At 32.9% G+C, this 18,285-nt stretch overlaps 1 protein-coding gene across 1 annotated transcript in view; it reads right to left on the bottom strand.

Annotated features, from left to right (window-relative positions):
• The window catches only part of PCDH17 (protocadherin 17), a 101,820-nt gene that overhangs the window by 56,793 nt on the left and 26,742 nt on the right, over positions 1–18,285 (bottom strand). The window contains exons 2-3 of the mRNA XM_027116775.1: positions 9,027–9,085; positions 8,721–8,893 (exon numbers count right to left, since the gene is read on the bottom strand). Of these exons, the coding sequence (XP_026972576.1) occupies positions 8,721–8,893; positions 9,027–9,085 (232 nt within the window). The remainder of the gene's footprint in view (positions 1–8,720; positions 8,894–9,026; positions 9,086–18,285) is intronic.

Below are 18,285 nucleotides of genomic sequence, written 5' to 3' on the forward strand. Positions count from 1 at the left end.
TTGGCTTCAGTCAAATACTTCATCTAGTTGGTCTCCAGATTTTGGATTGTCACACAACATACTGATTATGTCTCATTCAGATTGAACAATTGTTGAACTTTTCTCCTTTCCAACTTCTTACTGTTGTGTTCTGAAGGATTCTGTCCTGGACTCTATTCTCTTTTCTCCCAATAATCCCTGTCATCAGTTTACTTTAAGTATGATCCCATATCAATGGCTTCTATGTTTATACCCCCCACCTCTCCTCCCATTACCAAACTGTAATTTTCAGTTGGCTCTTCTGTTACTCATCTAAACTCTTTTTACTTCCCAAATGTTTTCCCCATGATGACCTCACCCTGTTTTTACCATTTAGTAAATTGAACTCAGTTATCCAAATCACAATCCTAATGTCTATCACAGCAAGTTTTATACTACCTTACTGCTTTCTGAAAGTTTTCTCAAAGATCTGGTTAACTGAAGTTTTTGGCTTGTTTGTTTGTTTTCTTCCCCAGCATTCTTGAATGGTAAATTTCTTTATTAAATCGATTCCTATATAGAAATAAGCATTGGTCATTTAGAGAAAATGCTAAAAGTTTCAAATATTTATGTGTTAATTTAATATATGTGGTATATATTACATAAAAGCTTACTTAAATGCATTAAATAATTCAAGTGCTATTACATTTACTTGGGCATCAAATGATTTTTTTCTAAGCAATTCATTAGAATCATAAAAGTAGTGGTGTGTACTAAAAGAAGTTTTTAATCTTTCACTTTGTTCCATTCTTACTACCTCTTCACCACTCTAGGCCTCATTTTGCCTTGCCATGTATTACTTGCCCAGCTTCCTAATTGTATTCCCATCCCCCAAGACATTGTCATAAAAATCATCCCTTTAAAATGAAAGTTTGAACTGCCACCTCCTGAACCTCCAAGGGCTGCCTCTCAGTGGTCCCATCATTGGGCTTCTACTTACCTCCCCAGTCTCTACCTGCCATTCCCACTCTTAACATCCCTACTCACATGCCTCTAACAGCAGCTTGCCATGCACTGCTTCCTTTCACCTATGTTTCTGAGAGTGCCCATCATCTTCCCTCTCTCAACTTCACTCTGCCAAGTAAGCCAAACATTTTTTGAAGAGTCAGCTCAGATGTGTTCTTCTCCAGGAATGTTCTTTGAGCCTCCAACTCTGGGCCGGGTTTCCATTCTCCTGACTCCATTAATACTCAGGACATATCTCTCTCTCACTGCACCAAACTCATGGTTTGTATGTCAAATTTATTTAATACAGTGTGAGCTTCTTGAGGACCCAGCCTGTGCTTTAGTGCATCTTTGTATCCCGAGCACAGTCATTTATTAGAAGAAAACTTAAGTGATTGAATAAACGAATGAATGACTGAAAATCTCTCTTGGCACCACCATTCCTCAGCACACTAAGAAAGTATCAAGTACCCACAGGTAGCACAGGTATAGGTACTGTGTCCAGATTGAAGAAATATTTACATCCTAGGGCTTAGTGACAAATAATCCAGTAGTGTCAGTATCTAACTTCTGGAATGATACATTTAATTGACCTTTTGGAGCTTTTATTCAATATATATTAAATATATGAATATGTGAAATACTTATTCAATATATATGAAAGAATCAAGAATGAAGCTCTGAAGCTTGGCAGTTGACATCTTCAAGTTAATAAGGAAAAGAAGTGTGACGACAAATCTGAAGTACCTGTTCAGAGGCTTTGAGGTCTCTATTAATGTGTCATAGAAATTACACAGAAGGATGGAAAGGGCTCTAGACAGAAAATTATAAACCTGGAACTAGTGCTACCTCTGTCACTAACTTGAAGACCCCATGGAAATCACTTAATCTGTTTTCTTATCTACACAATAGGGGAATTATACTTCAAGGATTCTTACCCTAATGTTTTGTAATACCTCTTTCAAAAGAATAGAGAACCTGCAATATTAAACATGCTATTAAAGTGAAATAACAGGAAATTGCTGGGAGAAGTTTTAGACCTAATAACATTATTTTCTTACAGTTCTTAATTAACAGATGAGCTGATAACTATTTTATATTTTTAGAATTTATGGACACACTCCTGCTTTCATAAAAAATGTATGTAATATTAGTATAGAATTTTATTTATAAAAATGAAAAGAAATTGTCATTATTTATATTATAAAAAACACAAAAAGTAAAATCCTCTGTTTTTTTTGGGAATATTTGAGAGAGTGTGTAATTCTAAGGCTGGGGAGGGTTCCCCTGTCCCAAGTATAAGGCAAAATGAGTGTCAAAAGTTTGGGAAATACTGTTCCAACATTTCCTAATTGGAATCTTTCAGGAAAAGTCATTGCTGTGCTTACTAAAAGCAAGAGAATCTCAAAATCACAGTGAGTCTATAGTAAATCATGCAACACTTGTTAGAGAGGCTTTACGATGAGCAACAAATGTGAGGGTGATAAAATCTCTCTATTTTCAAGATACCAGATGCCGGATTCTGGAAGCAGATGTTTGCACACGAGAAAAGAGATGTCATTGAAACTTTTAAAGTTAGGTGAACTGTGGGACGGTTGCAAAGCCTGGTAAGCAAAAACAAAGTGAAAGTGCTCACAGTTTGAGAAATATTTTGTCTAGTAAAATGTAAGGCCAGATGAATTGGGAATGCCCTAAAAGATAGCACAGGGAGGTGATAAAATTGATATTACCCTGCTCTTGGATAGATGCAGCCTAATAAAAACTTACAGGACTTGAAAATAATATGAATTCTTGACAAATAATACAATTTCTTAAATACCACGTATGCAAATCATAAAGCAGCAGTGTTTCTAAAAATTTGTAAATGATTCCTCTCTGGCATTAAATATTCAAAGTTCCTTCCCACCCCCAATATATGGCAGTAATTTCCCATTTCCTTCCTAAGACAAATTTCCTATTAGTAAGTTTATAGCAAAATTTATTTTAAAAATGATTTTCATAGATCGCCAGATGGCTGCTGAGAGGATGGACACAGTCACCTCCTTCATGTTCTTGCTTCTGCAGAAGTGGATTTGCTGTTGCCTGTTACGGGTAGGCCTGGGAAAAGACACTGCTTGATTGGAAGATTCAGACTGCAGTAACCATAATGCAGAAGAGAAAACAGAACAGAAGCTTGAGAATATAAAAGTACTATGCTAGTACTTTTCTATTCAGGGTCAGTTCTAGGGGAAATTGCAAGGTAGGTCAAGTTTGTGTTCAGCATCCCAGCCCTCTGTCTCAATAACCTCCTCCCAAATCCTGAATGTATGGCTCCACCCTCACTTCAGTGGACAAGGACCTCAACTTCCATTCTCCCATTTCCCTACTATTGCTTTCGTAAATATCTCCTTCATGTAAAGTATAGGTTGTACAAACATTAAACTGTTTCCTTTCCAGACATAATTAGAAATATGGTGAAATTGCAGTCATTATGCAGTGAATTAAGGAGGAAAATTAGAAGAAGTGGGGCTCAGAGCCTTGCCAAACTCTGAAATCCTATAACAAATACTAAAGTCGTTCCAGCTAGCCTAATCCTGTATTGAATATGGAGCCCACAAGCAAAATTCAAACACTGACTTAAAGAAAAAAAGGAACGACAGCAAAAAACAATTCTTTAGCTTTATTTTTTGTAGTTTTCTAGAATGTCCTCTGGGAAGAGTGAAGGCACCCCTTAAGAACACAATTTACTTTTAAAACTGAATTCACTGGAGCAAACCTAGTTTATTTGTCATTTCCATTATTCTCAATTTTCTATTGATTATGTTTTATTAGATTTTAATCAGGGATTCCATTGTGAAATGTCTTGAACCCAGAATGTAATTTAAGAAGTCAGATTTTTCTAGCAGTAGAGAGAACGGGGGAGGCACAAAATTGAAGAGAATAAAACAAATTATAAGGCAAGTAAATAAGATGAGAAATGAAAAAGAATTTGATTGGAGCAACTCCTGAGGCTCAGAAATGTCCTGGAATCCAGTCACCAGGGAAGGGACCAACATCTGGCCCCCACGGGGCATTACATCCTGTGCTGGTGATGCATCCACTGCAATCTCTAGCACAGGATGTGAGTACTCACGATGTACAATGCTACTCCACTAGCTTCAGAGTTCAATTCAAAGACTTGGTTTCAGTTAATTATAAAGATATCAGAAGACTGATTATCCTTGGAAAATTGAGAACAGTCACACAGCTATCAATAACAAGCTCAGAAAAATTGCCAGTCAGCATTTATAAAGACTGCACATTTATTATTTGGGAATCAACAGAGACTACTGAATTTTGGGGAAAGCTTATTAAGTCTTTTAAAAGAAAAACAAAACACTTATTGCTAACAATCAAAATACTCTACAAGGTTTCTGATGGATAGAAATAAAGAAGTCAAAGTATAAATAATATTCTGAGGTATAAAGAGTAATTTACCTACAAAAATTTTTGAAAGACTTTTGTTCTTTATAAAACTGTATGTGACTCTTCTTTACAGAAGTAACATTATGTATTTTTATTAGTTCTTGATATAAATTAGTTTTTGTCATTCCAAAATATAAAATCAGAAGAATAAGATGAAATGTATTTTGGTCAATTTTCTGTGTCATTTTTTGATAAATAATGACTTATTAAATAGAAATATATATATATATATATATATATGCCTTTCTAAGGAATTTGATACTATGGCACCATACACATTCCAAAACATATGGATTGTTTTACCTATTATCTCCCTCTCTCCCTCTCTCTCTCTCTCTCTCCCCACTAACCTACCTACCTACATTTAATATTTGATGGGGAATGTATGGGGAAAAATCTAATTGACAAACAGAGAGGCAGAGCACAAAACTGAACTCAAATAGAAAAAGAAAATACTAAGCACATTCTTTGAGATTTTTTTTAATCACACTAAGAGAAGCTAAAACAACTTCTTTCTATTATAGGTTTTATTAACATAAAATCCTTAAAGCTATCTTCAGCTGTAGTGCAGTACATCACACCTTCATTTAACTACTGAATCCTTTAAAATATTTTTTCTAAAATAATGGGCAACACATACTAGTGCTGTATATTTGGGATGCTTAAACTGATGATAGCAAAAATACACAACTAGCAGGAACAGAACAAATGGAAAAAATCTAACAGCACAAAAGAGAAGAAAAACAGTAAAAATTGAGCTAATAAAATAAAATCTCAAATGGACTAAGTTATTTGCAAAGGAAAATCATTATTAGCATAGAAATTTCCATTGAAAATATGAAGACTATTTTTTAAATTTACTTTAATTTCTAACTTAAAGAAATATTTTAATTTAAAATAGAACATTATTTTTCTTAATAGAGATAATTTAAACAGGGAAAGAAGCCAATTAAACTAATAAAAATATAAAATATAATTATACTACTGATTTTTTAATTGAAAACTATTAAGGCACTACTATAAATTTTTAGGACAAGCAAAAGACTGATAAACAGGTTTCTTTTTGTTTAGCTTTTGTTTTAAAGGAAATTTATTTATGTTTTTTAGGGTATTTTAAAAGGCATTAAAAATTAGGGTTAACATATGAAACTTGGACATGAGATAATTGTTTGAATATGGCTGTCATCTTCTTTCATCTGTAAAGAAAATTATTCTTTGTAGGTGTGCATTAAATTAATTTGGCATTGGCTCTCATGATGCTTTTCAAATAAATTAATAGAGGACATTGACCAAGAAAATGACTGATTGCTTCTTCAAACATTTTAATTTTTTTTTTCTGAGTAAACAATTCATTATGTGAATAGTATAAAGTATTGGTTAAGAGGGCAGACCCTGAAGGCATGCTATTTTATTTCTAATGCTGACTTCACTACTTATAGCACAGAACATTGAGAAAATTTCTTAACAACTATTAAATGTGAGAGTAACAGTAGTCACCTATCTATAAGTGCAATGAAAACTAAATAGGATATTATGTTTTAACCACTGAATAATTCAATGAATATAACCTATTTTGATGTTTTCCCTCAAGGTTCGCATACATGAACTTAAGTTTTAACTTATCCTTCAATGTTTATTTGATATCTAGTCATAGCAATGAATCAGAAAATATATTTGAGCTAATTCTCCCATTTGGGGATAAAGTTGTACAGAAAAGACACAAATTCCGGGCATATCTGGACCTAAGATAAAATTCCAACCTGCTTGGCAGGTTAATAAATTTCCCATAAGCTCAGTTTTCTTACATGTAAGATAAAAATAATAACTATCTTAGAGTTTGCAGGTTAAATATGTTAATGTTGAAATGAAGTTGGCACAGTTTATGGTAAGTAGGAAAAACTCAATAAATACTAGTCTCCTCCTCTGAATCTGGATAGGTAGATAGATAGATGTATGCATAAAATACATAGAAGAAAGAGAGAGAGAGAGGGAAGGAGGGAGACAAAAAGATTATCTAGATGATGGAGAGAGAAAGACAGATTGGAGGTAGACAGAGAGATAGATAGGGAGATAGATGGCAGATAAAGGTAGATGAGAGAGGAGATATGAGAGAGAGAGAGAGCCAAACAGAGAAAGGTCTCCCATCTCAACTAGTTACATACAGTTTCTTGAAGGCAGGCTTCAAGTCAAATTTATTTTTGATGTTCCCAAAAAATCTAACTTTCCTTACATATTGAAAACATTTGATAATATTTATTAAATAAATGAATTGATGAATCAAATCTGTCGATCAATCAATGAAATACTCCTTCAAAATCATGTGTTAAAGTAGAAGTCAGTCTCTCTCCTATAAATTCAGAGATTACTTTCTAAGTATGGCTTTCAGATTCATAACTTTCTCATGTTTGTTAATAAGGATATGTGGAAACTACTTGTTTTACAGGAGATATATCTATTGGCATTCTCACTCATAGACTAGCAATTATTTTATGTGTAATATTAATTAAAATATGTGTCAACCACATTTTCTTTTAAGAACAATAGCCACCTTTCTATGATATTACTTTTTGATATCAAAATAGGAAAAAACAGCTTTTCAGTATAAACTACATTTTCAGACATATATTTCATTTTTCTATAGGGGTCTTTTTTTCATTCCTATCAAATACATTGCTCAGTCAGTGGATGGAAAGGAATTAAAAAGTTAATAGTGAGCAGCAGGCTTTTTTAATTAACAAAGTTTCTCATGAAGATAGGACAAAATGCAAACTCTTTACTTACTCTATGCAGCTTTACAAATAGTGGCCAGTGAATTACCTGTAAATCACTTTATCACACACATAGATTAGTCTGTTAGGCTATGCATTCACATATCAAGATCCAATAACCCATTACTTAAAATGTGCCTAAAATATTCATATATTATAATATTGCATAGTCAAACCCATCAAGACCACTTAACTCACTTCAAGTAAACATTCAAGTGTGCAGGAACTGTAAATATTAGATAAGTATTCAAATAGCTTTTGTTTAAAATAATTTTTAAAACAATATTGCATTGTTATGCAAAAAGTTGCTAAGACATATCTGGCACTTATTACTTAGAAAAGAAGGCTTTTGCGAGGTTATCCTTAAAATAAAGCCAGCGTAATTATATTTAGTGCAGAAACTTTTATATATATGTATATATATATATATGAATTTATTTCTGTATTGAATGTATGTGTGTGAGTGTTTGAACTCAAATTTCAACATGAATAGAGAAATTAAAAAGCATTCTATCTGCTGATGTATATGTGATAGGACTGACTGCACTAGAGGCAAAAATTTACTCTTTATGAATCACCAATCATTAAATGACTTAGAAGAATACATAAATATGTCCATATAGCTTAAATGTAGTCTCTCATAAAACTTAAATAAATATTAAACATATTTAAATACTATTAATATTTTGAAAACTAATATTAACTAATATAATATGCATCTGTAATTCTGAAATTCGATTTATACAACAGCTCTTTTCATTTCTTATAATTGGACATAACAAAAGCTTATTCACAACATCTAAGTCTCACACTTAAGACTAGTTTAATTCTCTTTGGGTGAATCATTAGTAAATATTCTATTGTGTTTGAAACAATAAAAATATCAAAATTAATTTTAAAAGGCATATCAAACAAATAAATTGAAGATAGACTTTTAGCAAAAAACATATGTATTTATGAAGAAGTATTTCTTTTTTAAGTCTATCAGGGTAAACAAATTCATGTTTATTTGCTATCCAGGAAGACTTAGACATAAATCAAAAGGAGCCAGAAGTCTGGCTTAGCTGTTATTTGACTCTTGAAAAACTATCTTGAAGCTAAAATCCACACTAAAAATACATCAACACTGATAAGAGCTATACAATTCCAATCGAGTTTTCATTTCACCTAAAAGCGTTGAATTTATTTATCTTAATCTGTATATTAAAACGTGCATATCTAGCTAACATATGCTATATTTTCCTTTAATAAAATGCAAAATAGCAAAGGCTGGAAAATGTTCATAAAGATAAGTACAATCTAGTGACTTTGGGCAAGTTCTCATCTTAAGAAGATTACAGACCAAAATCCATGGCCTTCCTTTTTCTGTGGTTACTGAGGTATTGAATAATTGCTTTCTGTCTGGGGCAACCTCAGAACTTGCTGTTCCTTTTGCTATATCATCAATGGTCCATTCCAAGGTGATAAACTACAACTCTAGTACTATGAGGTTTATAATGATTGCTTAAGCTTTACACTTTGTAAGCATTGGAAGACTTCACTCACCTTGTTCAAGTGGTTGGCTTTTAGTTGAAGTAGTTTTCATCTTGAGTGCCTCCCTAACAGACATGTCACAGCAGGAGCCTTTGTTAGTGTCTTGGTCACTGTCAGCCTGATCACTGTCCCCGTGCCCACTGTCTCTCAGGCTGGCTCTTTCTGGGTCCTTAAACGTGGAGCTACTGAAATACATATAAAGAAAAAGAAGAGAAAGTGTTGTCTCTACGAGTTTGAATCTGAAGTGTAATCTCTAGCAAAGCAATTTTGACATGAATGCAAATGGGGAAGCTGAGAAAGTTATTTAATAGGCCTTACCTTTGAACAAACTGCTGCCTGCTGCCCATGTAATTGGGCTCTGCGGGAAAATTGTCTGTCTGCGAAAGAGAAGGAAAAAAATACGTATAGTTGTACACTGGACAAATCTCCTGCAGAGCAACAAGACTTCCTAGTGGAAAAATAATTAATAATTCAAAAATTCCCTTAATCTTCAAATTTGTACATTTTAATTAAATTGGAAATTGCTGACATGTAATTATGTACTCAGAACAATTAAATGATTCCGGTCCACAAATTACCTGTTAAAGTAAACAATGAGCCTGTCATAACTGGCATTCTCTGTTAGTACCAGGATGGATAACACTGTCTGTGTTGTTTCATTACTTAGATATTAAGATTGAATATTTGTGGGAGGAGTGGAAAAATGACCTAATTTCTCCATATTAAAAGCATGAATTATTTAATAATACTCATTTTTAAGCATAATTACATCATCTGCTGGGATTCTTTGCCCTTCTTGATATAACATCATTTAAAGTCACCCACTCCTCAATTAAGGGATATAAAACCTTTCCTTCAAATTTTACCAGTAACAAATACAGGCATGGCACCTATGGTCGGACTCATCTCTATAGTGCATCCTTATCTGCATCCTTACTATGGAAATTGTACTCAATACAAGGGAAAGGGCTGTTACTTCCTGGTTATTAAAAACAAAGTAAAATAAAAGTAAGAATTAAAATGTTACTTAAAGCAGTGGGAGTAAAGACACTGAGAAACGAGGCTTGTTTTTGTGTTTGTTTTTGCTGCTTCCAAACTGACGTGGATGTCTGCCAAATAGAACTGAATTCTCCTTGTACCGTAGAACAGAGTCTTTTGCGAAAAAGAGAGTAGATCTTTCATAGGTTTCCCTATACTGTACATTCATACACGTTACTTCTTCTTGCAGCTGACTCAGCAACAAAGGTTCTCCTGTTTTCTGCCTCACTTCATGTCACACCATTGTGCTCTGAAGCAGCTATGGGTTCCTACAAGATCATCCAGCATGCAAGTATCAGTGACACAGGAGCGTACAATTCATGAAGCAGAGGGACCAAGGTAAGGTTTAATGTAGAGCAGTATGTATTTTTCCTTATAAATAAGGCTAATTTAAACTAACAGGACTCTTTTTTTTAATCCCATGTAATAATTTAAATTATTTGGCTTTTTAAACTATTATTGGAAAAAACATGTTAACAGTAATAGCTTAAACTACTATCTAAGTTTCACTGTCTTTTAGAAGTTGGGGGACAGGAAAAACCCTCACAAATTTCTTAATCTATAATCTTTTCTTGCTGTTGTTCAAATGACCTTTGTCAAAATAAATGCAAAGATGAAGGTAAACAAGGTAGATTAATTTCTCATTTCTAATCCACTTTAACTAGTAATTGGTAGCAGACATTTTTTATTAACATGTTTTTACTAATTTCCAGATTCTGTGAAGCACCTTAATTGTTTCCATAACAAACTATCTATCTTTAAGGATAACTTTATGTTCTAGTAAAAGTAATAGTGGAAACCAACACCAAGAGCAAAAATGTTTGCAAAAGGGTTTTGCCAATTTTAAAAACTAAAATTACTTAGAAACTCCACATTTAAACTTAAAATCATCTAGCTCATTTTTTGAATTGGTCAAAAACATGCATCATTATTGCTGTCAGTTAAAAGCTAAGCCTGAGTATCTTAGAACACTTCAGAAAAACAGAATCTGGGGTATTAAGGAGCAAGTAAAATGTAAAGTGAAAGTGTAAACTCTAGTTAGAAAATATAAGGGCTATTATAAGTAATCTTGTGATTTTAATGGCTTTGATTAGGTGGGACCTCATAGGATGTGGATCCCTATTCAGTTAGACACAGGGAGACTGACTGGGAAAACTTTTCTTCCCTTGTTCTAATAGGGACAGTAACTAAAATTTTTTGCATAATATCAAAGTTCTGGGCAGTTCTTATAAAATAAGATACTTTAAGTTCCTATTGAGTGAAGAGCTGTTTTAAATTATATGTGAGTATGTGTGCACATGTGTCTATGAATGTTTCTATGTATGTATCAGCGTGTTTGATGAGCACTGGGTGATGGTAATGCTACCAAATATTGTTCTGATGAAAGAAGAAAAACAATAGGAAGTTAGAAAAGAAGAATTTTGGAAAGGAAAGAAAGGCAGGGAGAAAGGCAAGGGAAAAATAGAAAGAGAGGAGGAAGAGAAAAACAAAAGGATATACAAAGGAGGAGAAATGAGGGTGGAGGGTGGTAAAAACAGGCTAAAGAAAGTTGGTTTATTATTGTAGAATTTCACAAAGTACAATTTTAGAAGTCTGCAACTTAATCAGTAGCAGAGTATCAGGAGTTTATTAATAATGTCTGCCAGCATTCATTCATTAAAATAGGTAGGAATGTGAGAGGCTGTGTCTGTTTATAATTACCATAATGAAATAGTCATTTGGCCTTTAATAAACATATGACTAATTCACTATAAAAAACACACTAGTTTTAATATAGAAAATAACATTTTCATTATCCAGGCTCCAAGGATGTCTGAAAACTCATTTCAAATAATCTGAAATAAAATAACAGTATTTACATAGAAAAACAAACAGAAAATAGACAAAAAAGCTAAATGTATTACAGCATCATTTAATTTAGAAATATAAGGGCTTTCAGCTATTTTCCAACACTGTATTCTAAAAATCAAATTCTATCTTGTACGTTTATAATTCTTAACCATTAAGTCTAGAAAGAAAGTAAAATTTGAGGTCAGACACTTGTAGATTTTTAGGTCTCAGCAGAGTAATTAAAATATTCATATGAGTAATTAAAATATAACTTTTGAAAGTTTTATCCTTTTCCATACAAGGATAAAATTAGAATGTTTTCCCTTCAAACACAACTTGAACACAGGAACTATTAACTTTTATTTTTAAAACATATCATTTGTTTATTATTTAAAAAAATGGATCCCTGGAATTGATGGCTAGTTACAAAAAAGTTCTAAAGCAGACACTTTGAAATAAACTGTAGGATATGATTATCTTTTTAATCTATTTCACTCAGAAATAAAAAGACAAATATTTTGCTGTTTTTTTTTAAATGATCATTTGCTCATAATGATCACTTAAATATGAACTAACTTATAAAACTGAATGGCCCTCCTAATTTGATTTTTTTGTTATTTTTTGGATGAAGATAAAAATTTAGATATTCTTTCTTTTGTTCAGAAAACATAAACAAATAAACAACTAATCAAGTAAACAAACACACAGTGGAAAAGTCTGTATGATATGAATGGTTTCTTTGATTATTTACCTTTATGCACTTCTCTTCTAGTACTCAGCAAATTGTAGTAAATTTATAAATGATACTTGAAATCATAATTTTTATCAGCAGTAGTCAATAATAAACTATTCCTAAGATGTGCCATCTTCTACTACTTGCTCATCTATTAGGACTCTAAAAAAAAATCGTGATTTTAAAAACGAGTGTCTCTGAAAAAGACCAAAAGAAAGCACCTACTGAAGCTGAACCACATTGCCTGAAATTGGGAAAGCTTTATTTGTGGAAGTAGATTAATTTGACATGACCACTTACATGTATCTAGAGAAGTTGATCTGAAAATGGATAGCAAAAAGAGTCAAAATAGATATTTTTTACTCTTAGAATAGTAAAAATGGAACATTTAAAAATATATCCAGCATTTGACAAAACTCAATATCTATTAATGATAAAAATTCTCAGCAAATAGGAATAGAAGGACACTTCTTCAACTGCATAAAGAGCATCTATCAAAAAAGAGTATAACTAGCATCACACTTGAAAGACTGAAAGCTTTCACCACTTCTATTCACCACTGCACTGAAAGTCCTAATATGTTCAATAAGGCAAGAAAAACAAGTGAAGGACATACAAATTAGAAAAGGAGGAAAAAAATGTTTCACAATGCTATTGTATTCTCAGATAATAGTATTGTTCAAACAGAAAATAAGAAAGAATCAAGACAAACAAAAACAAACAAATAAAACTTCTCAGAATGAGTAAATAAGTTAAGCAACGTTGCCATGTCCAAGGTCACCACACAAAAATCAATCATATTTCTATATACTAGCAATGAACTAGTTGGAAACTTAAATATCCAAAGCAATACATTTATAATATGTCCCTAAGAGTCAAATACATAAGCAAATAGATAATTTTTAAAAATAAGTACAGAATCTGTATACTGAACATTACAGAAACTGATGGAATAAATCAAAGAAGGCCTAAATAAATGGAGAGGTTTATCACGTTTATGGATTGAAAAATTCAACATGGTAAAGACATCAATGTTCCTCAAATAATCTATACATGTAACATAATTCCATTCATATTCACTGCATGATTTTCTATAGCTATAGACAAGAGGACTCTAGAACTTAAAACAGAAAGAACTGTAATAGCCAAAATAATTTTGAAAAAGAAGATTAAATTTGAAGGAATCACACTACCCTATTTAAAGTATTACTATGAAGCTACATAAATCAAGACAGTGTAGTATTGTCAATGGAAAAGACACATAGATCAATGGAACAGGAGAGACTGTTCAGAAGCTCACAGAAATCCGGCCAACTAATTTTTGACAAAGTTGCAGAAGGCAATTCAATAGAAATGAACCTTGGCAATTCAGCAAAAATGAACACTTTGTAAAAACAAAACAAAACAAAAACATAAAAATTTGAAATTGACCATAGATCTAAATGAAAAACATAAACCTATAAAAGTTTATAAGAAAACCCTGCAGAAAATCTATGTGACCTAATGTTAGGCAGAGGTCTTAGACATGATACCAAAAGTATCATTCATAGGGAAAAAAAAAAGACCAAAATTAACCCAATAATTTGGTATTTACCTTAAATAAATGAAGACTATGATCACACAGAGATCTGTACATGAGTATTTCAAGAGCTCTCTTTGCCAAAACTGGAATCATCCCAGATATCTTTCAATAGGTGAACAGATAGACTGTGGTACATACACACAGTGAAAAACTATTTAACAATAAAATAATGAACTACTGAGGCAACAACTTGGATGAATCTCAGAAGCATTATGTTGAGTGAAAGGAGCCAGTCTCAAAAAAGTTGCACAGTGTATGATTCCATTTATAAGATTTCTCAAAAAAGCAAAAACTATTACAACAAAGAATAGATCAGTAGATGCCAGGAGTTAAGGTTGACTATAGAGATATAGCATGAGGAAGCTTTTTACGGTGATAGAACTGTCCTGGTTGTGGTATTAGTTTCATGAAGCTATATATGAAAAAAATCACAAAAAACAAAAAACACAGAATTCTACATTCCAAAAAAGGTTCATTTTATTGGATGCTAATAAAAATTAATTCCAAACATACATATAAGGTGATCATATGCATCTCATATACACTGAGGATTTTTTTTGTCTCACAGAGGATTATAAAACTACAAATTCTTTCATTAGTCTCAATAAAGAGTATTTCTGAACTTTGTCTTTTAAAATTATACAGAGCCAACTTTCAAAACACTATTTAGAAATCCCATATTCATTTGGACAGACTACAAATGGATTTGAGATATAAACCTCTATTTAGCCACACTAACAAACCCAAGCAACACTCTATAAGACAGTCGTCTTAAATATGAATTATTTAGCTCAATTTTCATATTTTTTCAAAGATGTTTTCCTTGCGTGCAGTTCTCATTTACCCAGACATAAAATAGATACTTTAAATAAAGATTTCAGACTGCATTTATTGCAAAGAAGTAGCTTTTTCTTTCAATGCATGAAAAAATATGGCTATATCATGAAGAACTAGGAACCATCCTTAGAAATGGTGAGTTTTTTAATTTGGAGAATACCTCATGAAATTGATTCTACGTTTGTAAGTAAGTGAATAGAATATCCTTGTAAAGACTAAAGACATTGAATATGAAATTATTAGCATCTAAGATGCACCAAAGCGTATACAGAATAGTCAAAATAATTTTACAACTTTGATGGTAAAATTAGGATAATACTATTTAAGTTGTGTGGTTTTATATGAGATAATATATGAAAATTCCTTAGTTATAAAATACCATTCCTATTATAACTTTTAAATTTTTTACTTTTTTATTTTTTTAATTTTTGTCTGCACCACACAGCTTGCAGGATCTTAGTTCCCCAACCAGGGATCAAACTCCAGGACCCTTGCAGTAGAAGCACAGAATCCTAACCACTGGACCACCAGGGAATTCCCACTTTTAAATTATTTTTTAATCTTATAAGCAGCACTGTAATGATCATGAAATAACAATAACTGGATGAAAGTCTGGTAAGTTGTAAAACAATACTTGAATTTCTAAAAAATGAGATAACTATGGGATGACAAAAACAAAGACCTCATCTTTTTGAATCTCAGTTTCTAAAGAATTTCTAAGAAAAGTATCAGAGTACTATTCTCCAAATGTATCCCTGCAAAAGGAACAGAGAAAAGTATTGTGAGCATTAGGAAACTGGATTCTATAGTTATTTTTCACCATCACAGATACTGTTTAAGTAAATGTTTCTAGAATTCAATCTGTGGTTAGTGCAATAACTGTGAAAAATACGTGCACAATACCTCGGTTCTATTTAACAGAATTATTTTATATTTCCCATTATAGAGTCATGAGACAGTCAGGAAATTTCCTATGGAGAGAACAATTTTGACAAACCAAACATCTCTGGCATTTCCAGAATCATTGCTGTGTAAACACAGAAGACAGTAGTTTATAAACTGCTGGCATTCTTGATATTATTTTGCTTTTCTACATCTGTTTCTTTACCAAAGAGGAGACCTTTGGGACAGAGACTCAGCAGGTAAATTCATTCCACAAACACACATTTAGTTCAAACCATGCACAATATAAAAAATCTAGTATCCACCAACGTAAAATTCACAGTATCTGATATTCTATCAAGAATTACAAGGCATGAAGTAAACCAGGAAAACATAACCCATACCTAGGTTATAGCCCATCAATCAATAAAACCCATCAATCAATAAAAACAGACCCAGGCATGAAAAAGATGACAGAATTAACCAATAAGGACCTTAAAATCTATTAGAATTTTGAAAATATGATCAGGAATGTAAAAGCATGACCCTGAGAGTAAGTGCCTCAAATTTTGAGCCCCAGGAACCTCCCTTGCAGTATCCCAATCTTGGGCCTAAAGGTGAGAAATAGATGGCCCAAAAGACGCAAAATGAAACTTCCAAAAGTGAAAACTATAATATTTGAAATTAAAAATACAATGAATAAGGGCTTCCCTGGTGGCACAGTGGTTGAGAGTCCGCCTGCCGATTCAGGGGACACGGGTTCGTGCCCCGGTCTGGGAAGATCCCACATGCTGCGGAGCGGCTGGGCCCGTGAGCCATGGTCGCTGAGCCTGCACGTCCCGAGCCTGTGCTCTGCAGTGGGAGAGGCCACAACAGTGAGAGGCCTACGTACCGAAAAAAAAAAAATTACAATGAATAAGACTGACAACAGATTAGACAATGAGGGGCAAAAGATGTAGCATTTTGCACCAAGTTCTAGAAGCATCTGTCTCAACAATTATATATTTAATATTAAATTTCTACTTTATGTTTATCTGTATAAGCTTTATATATTTGAGTACACATCCTTTTTATAATTTTGTAATATATAAGAGAGCAGACAGATATGTCAAATACAAAAAGGCTCTCCCAGAGGTTGCAATACAAATACGAAGAAAGCTTTCATTCTAGAGGTATTGATCTAGAATTGGAATTATTGAAGAAAAATGAAAGTGTATATTTGACTCTTTGAAGTCATCATTAAGATAAAACTTCTCACAGACTAATTTTGGGTTGGATGTGTAGTCATGGTGTTGAACCACATCATTATAGCTTCAGTTATACTTAGATGATCAGTGTTTTCCTAATCCAGAGGAACAGGGGAGTGAAATTTTGAAAATTCCTTTGAATTAGGGAGAGAAGATTGATTGCATATATTGATGCCACTGGGTTGAAAACAAAACGAAACAAGTTGAACTTTTCCCTTAATTCAAAGGCACTGCTTTTCCCATTGATAACAGTATTCTCTTTGCAGCACTCTGAACACAAGCGAGTGTTAAGAGGTGAATAATTCACTTTAAGCTTTTTCATACCAACATTGCTTCTGATAGCTCTGCCTTCAACAGAATATATGGTGTGGTTCTTTCCACATTGCTGAAGTAGCCAACAGCACTTTAAGCCACCGCTTATAAAATTATCTGACAGCACCTATAGCTTTGAAATTTCTATAGTGCATGAGGTATGGCAATAACTGTATTTATCAGTGATTTTCAAAATAATACATTTTATACAAATATAGTGTGGTCCACACTTATGTACTAAAGGTATAAGAAAAAAAGTGAGAAATTCTTACCACATTTAGCAAAAACTGACATTAAGTTAAAAATGGGAGGACAAGAACAGCCATATCCTGTTAAATGAGAATTGCAAGTCTACTGCCCAATTAGGATGACTTAGATGCATTTTTAAAGTGATGTGGCTGTATCTGAAAACCTCTTGCAAATGTTAACCCTTTTATAAATGGCACTGATAAGTTCAGTAATAACTGGTGTGCCAGAATTTAATTATGTAATCTGTGAATCTTAAAGAAAATCATCTTTGACAAGAAAGAAGAAAATCTAAGTACGCAAAAGGTAAGATGAGAGCTATTTGTTATCTATAAAAGCATACAAAATAGAGAATGCTGCACATTCTTTTTATATATTTGCTGAAGGGTAGAGCCCAGAGGCCACCGAGGCACCACTGAATGCTAGCTGTACTTTCCCACTAGCAACAGCAGCACATTATGCCATGAGCGGATATTTTAGGAAAAGAATCCAAACTTACTAGAAGATTGTTAATTTCAACATCCTTAATTAATCCATTTTCTTCAAGGTGGTAAGCCTCTCCATCGCAACTCTAACCAATATTCAGTCCTCCCTTTTCCTTCCAAGTGGCGGGGGAAGTTTGGAGTTATTTTCTGTTTTCTTGCTAACTCTTTGCCAGACATTTAATCTTAGGAAACTCTCCTCTGCTTTCCTCCTATCATATTCTTTTCCCATCTCTATTAAGAATGCAGAAGAATTTTCCCCCTGGAGGGAATATCTGAAACTACGTTCTCTGCAGTTGGGCCTCTAAGACTAACAACTCAAAAATTATACATTGCCAATAAAAATTCATTACAAGCCTGAATTTCTGGAATACTCCATATATGAAGA

The sequence above is a fragment of the Aethalodelphis obliquidens genome, unplaced genomic scaffold (genome assembly GCF_003676395.1).
Source record: "Aethalodelphis obliquidens isolate GAN/ISIS:26980383/991018 unplaced genomic scaffold, ASM367639v1 scaffold16, whole genome shotgun sequence".
NCBI classification, from domain to species: Eukaryota; Metazoa; Chordata; class Mammalia; order Artiodactyla; family Delphinidae; genus Aethalodelphis; species Aethalodelphis obliquidens.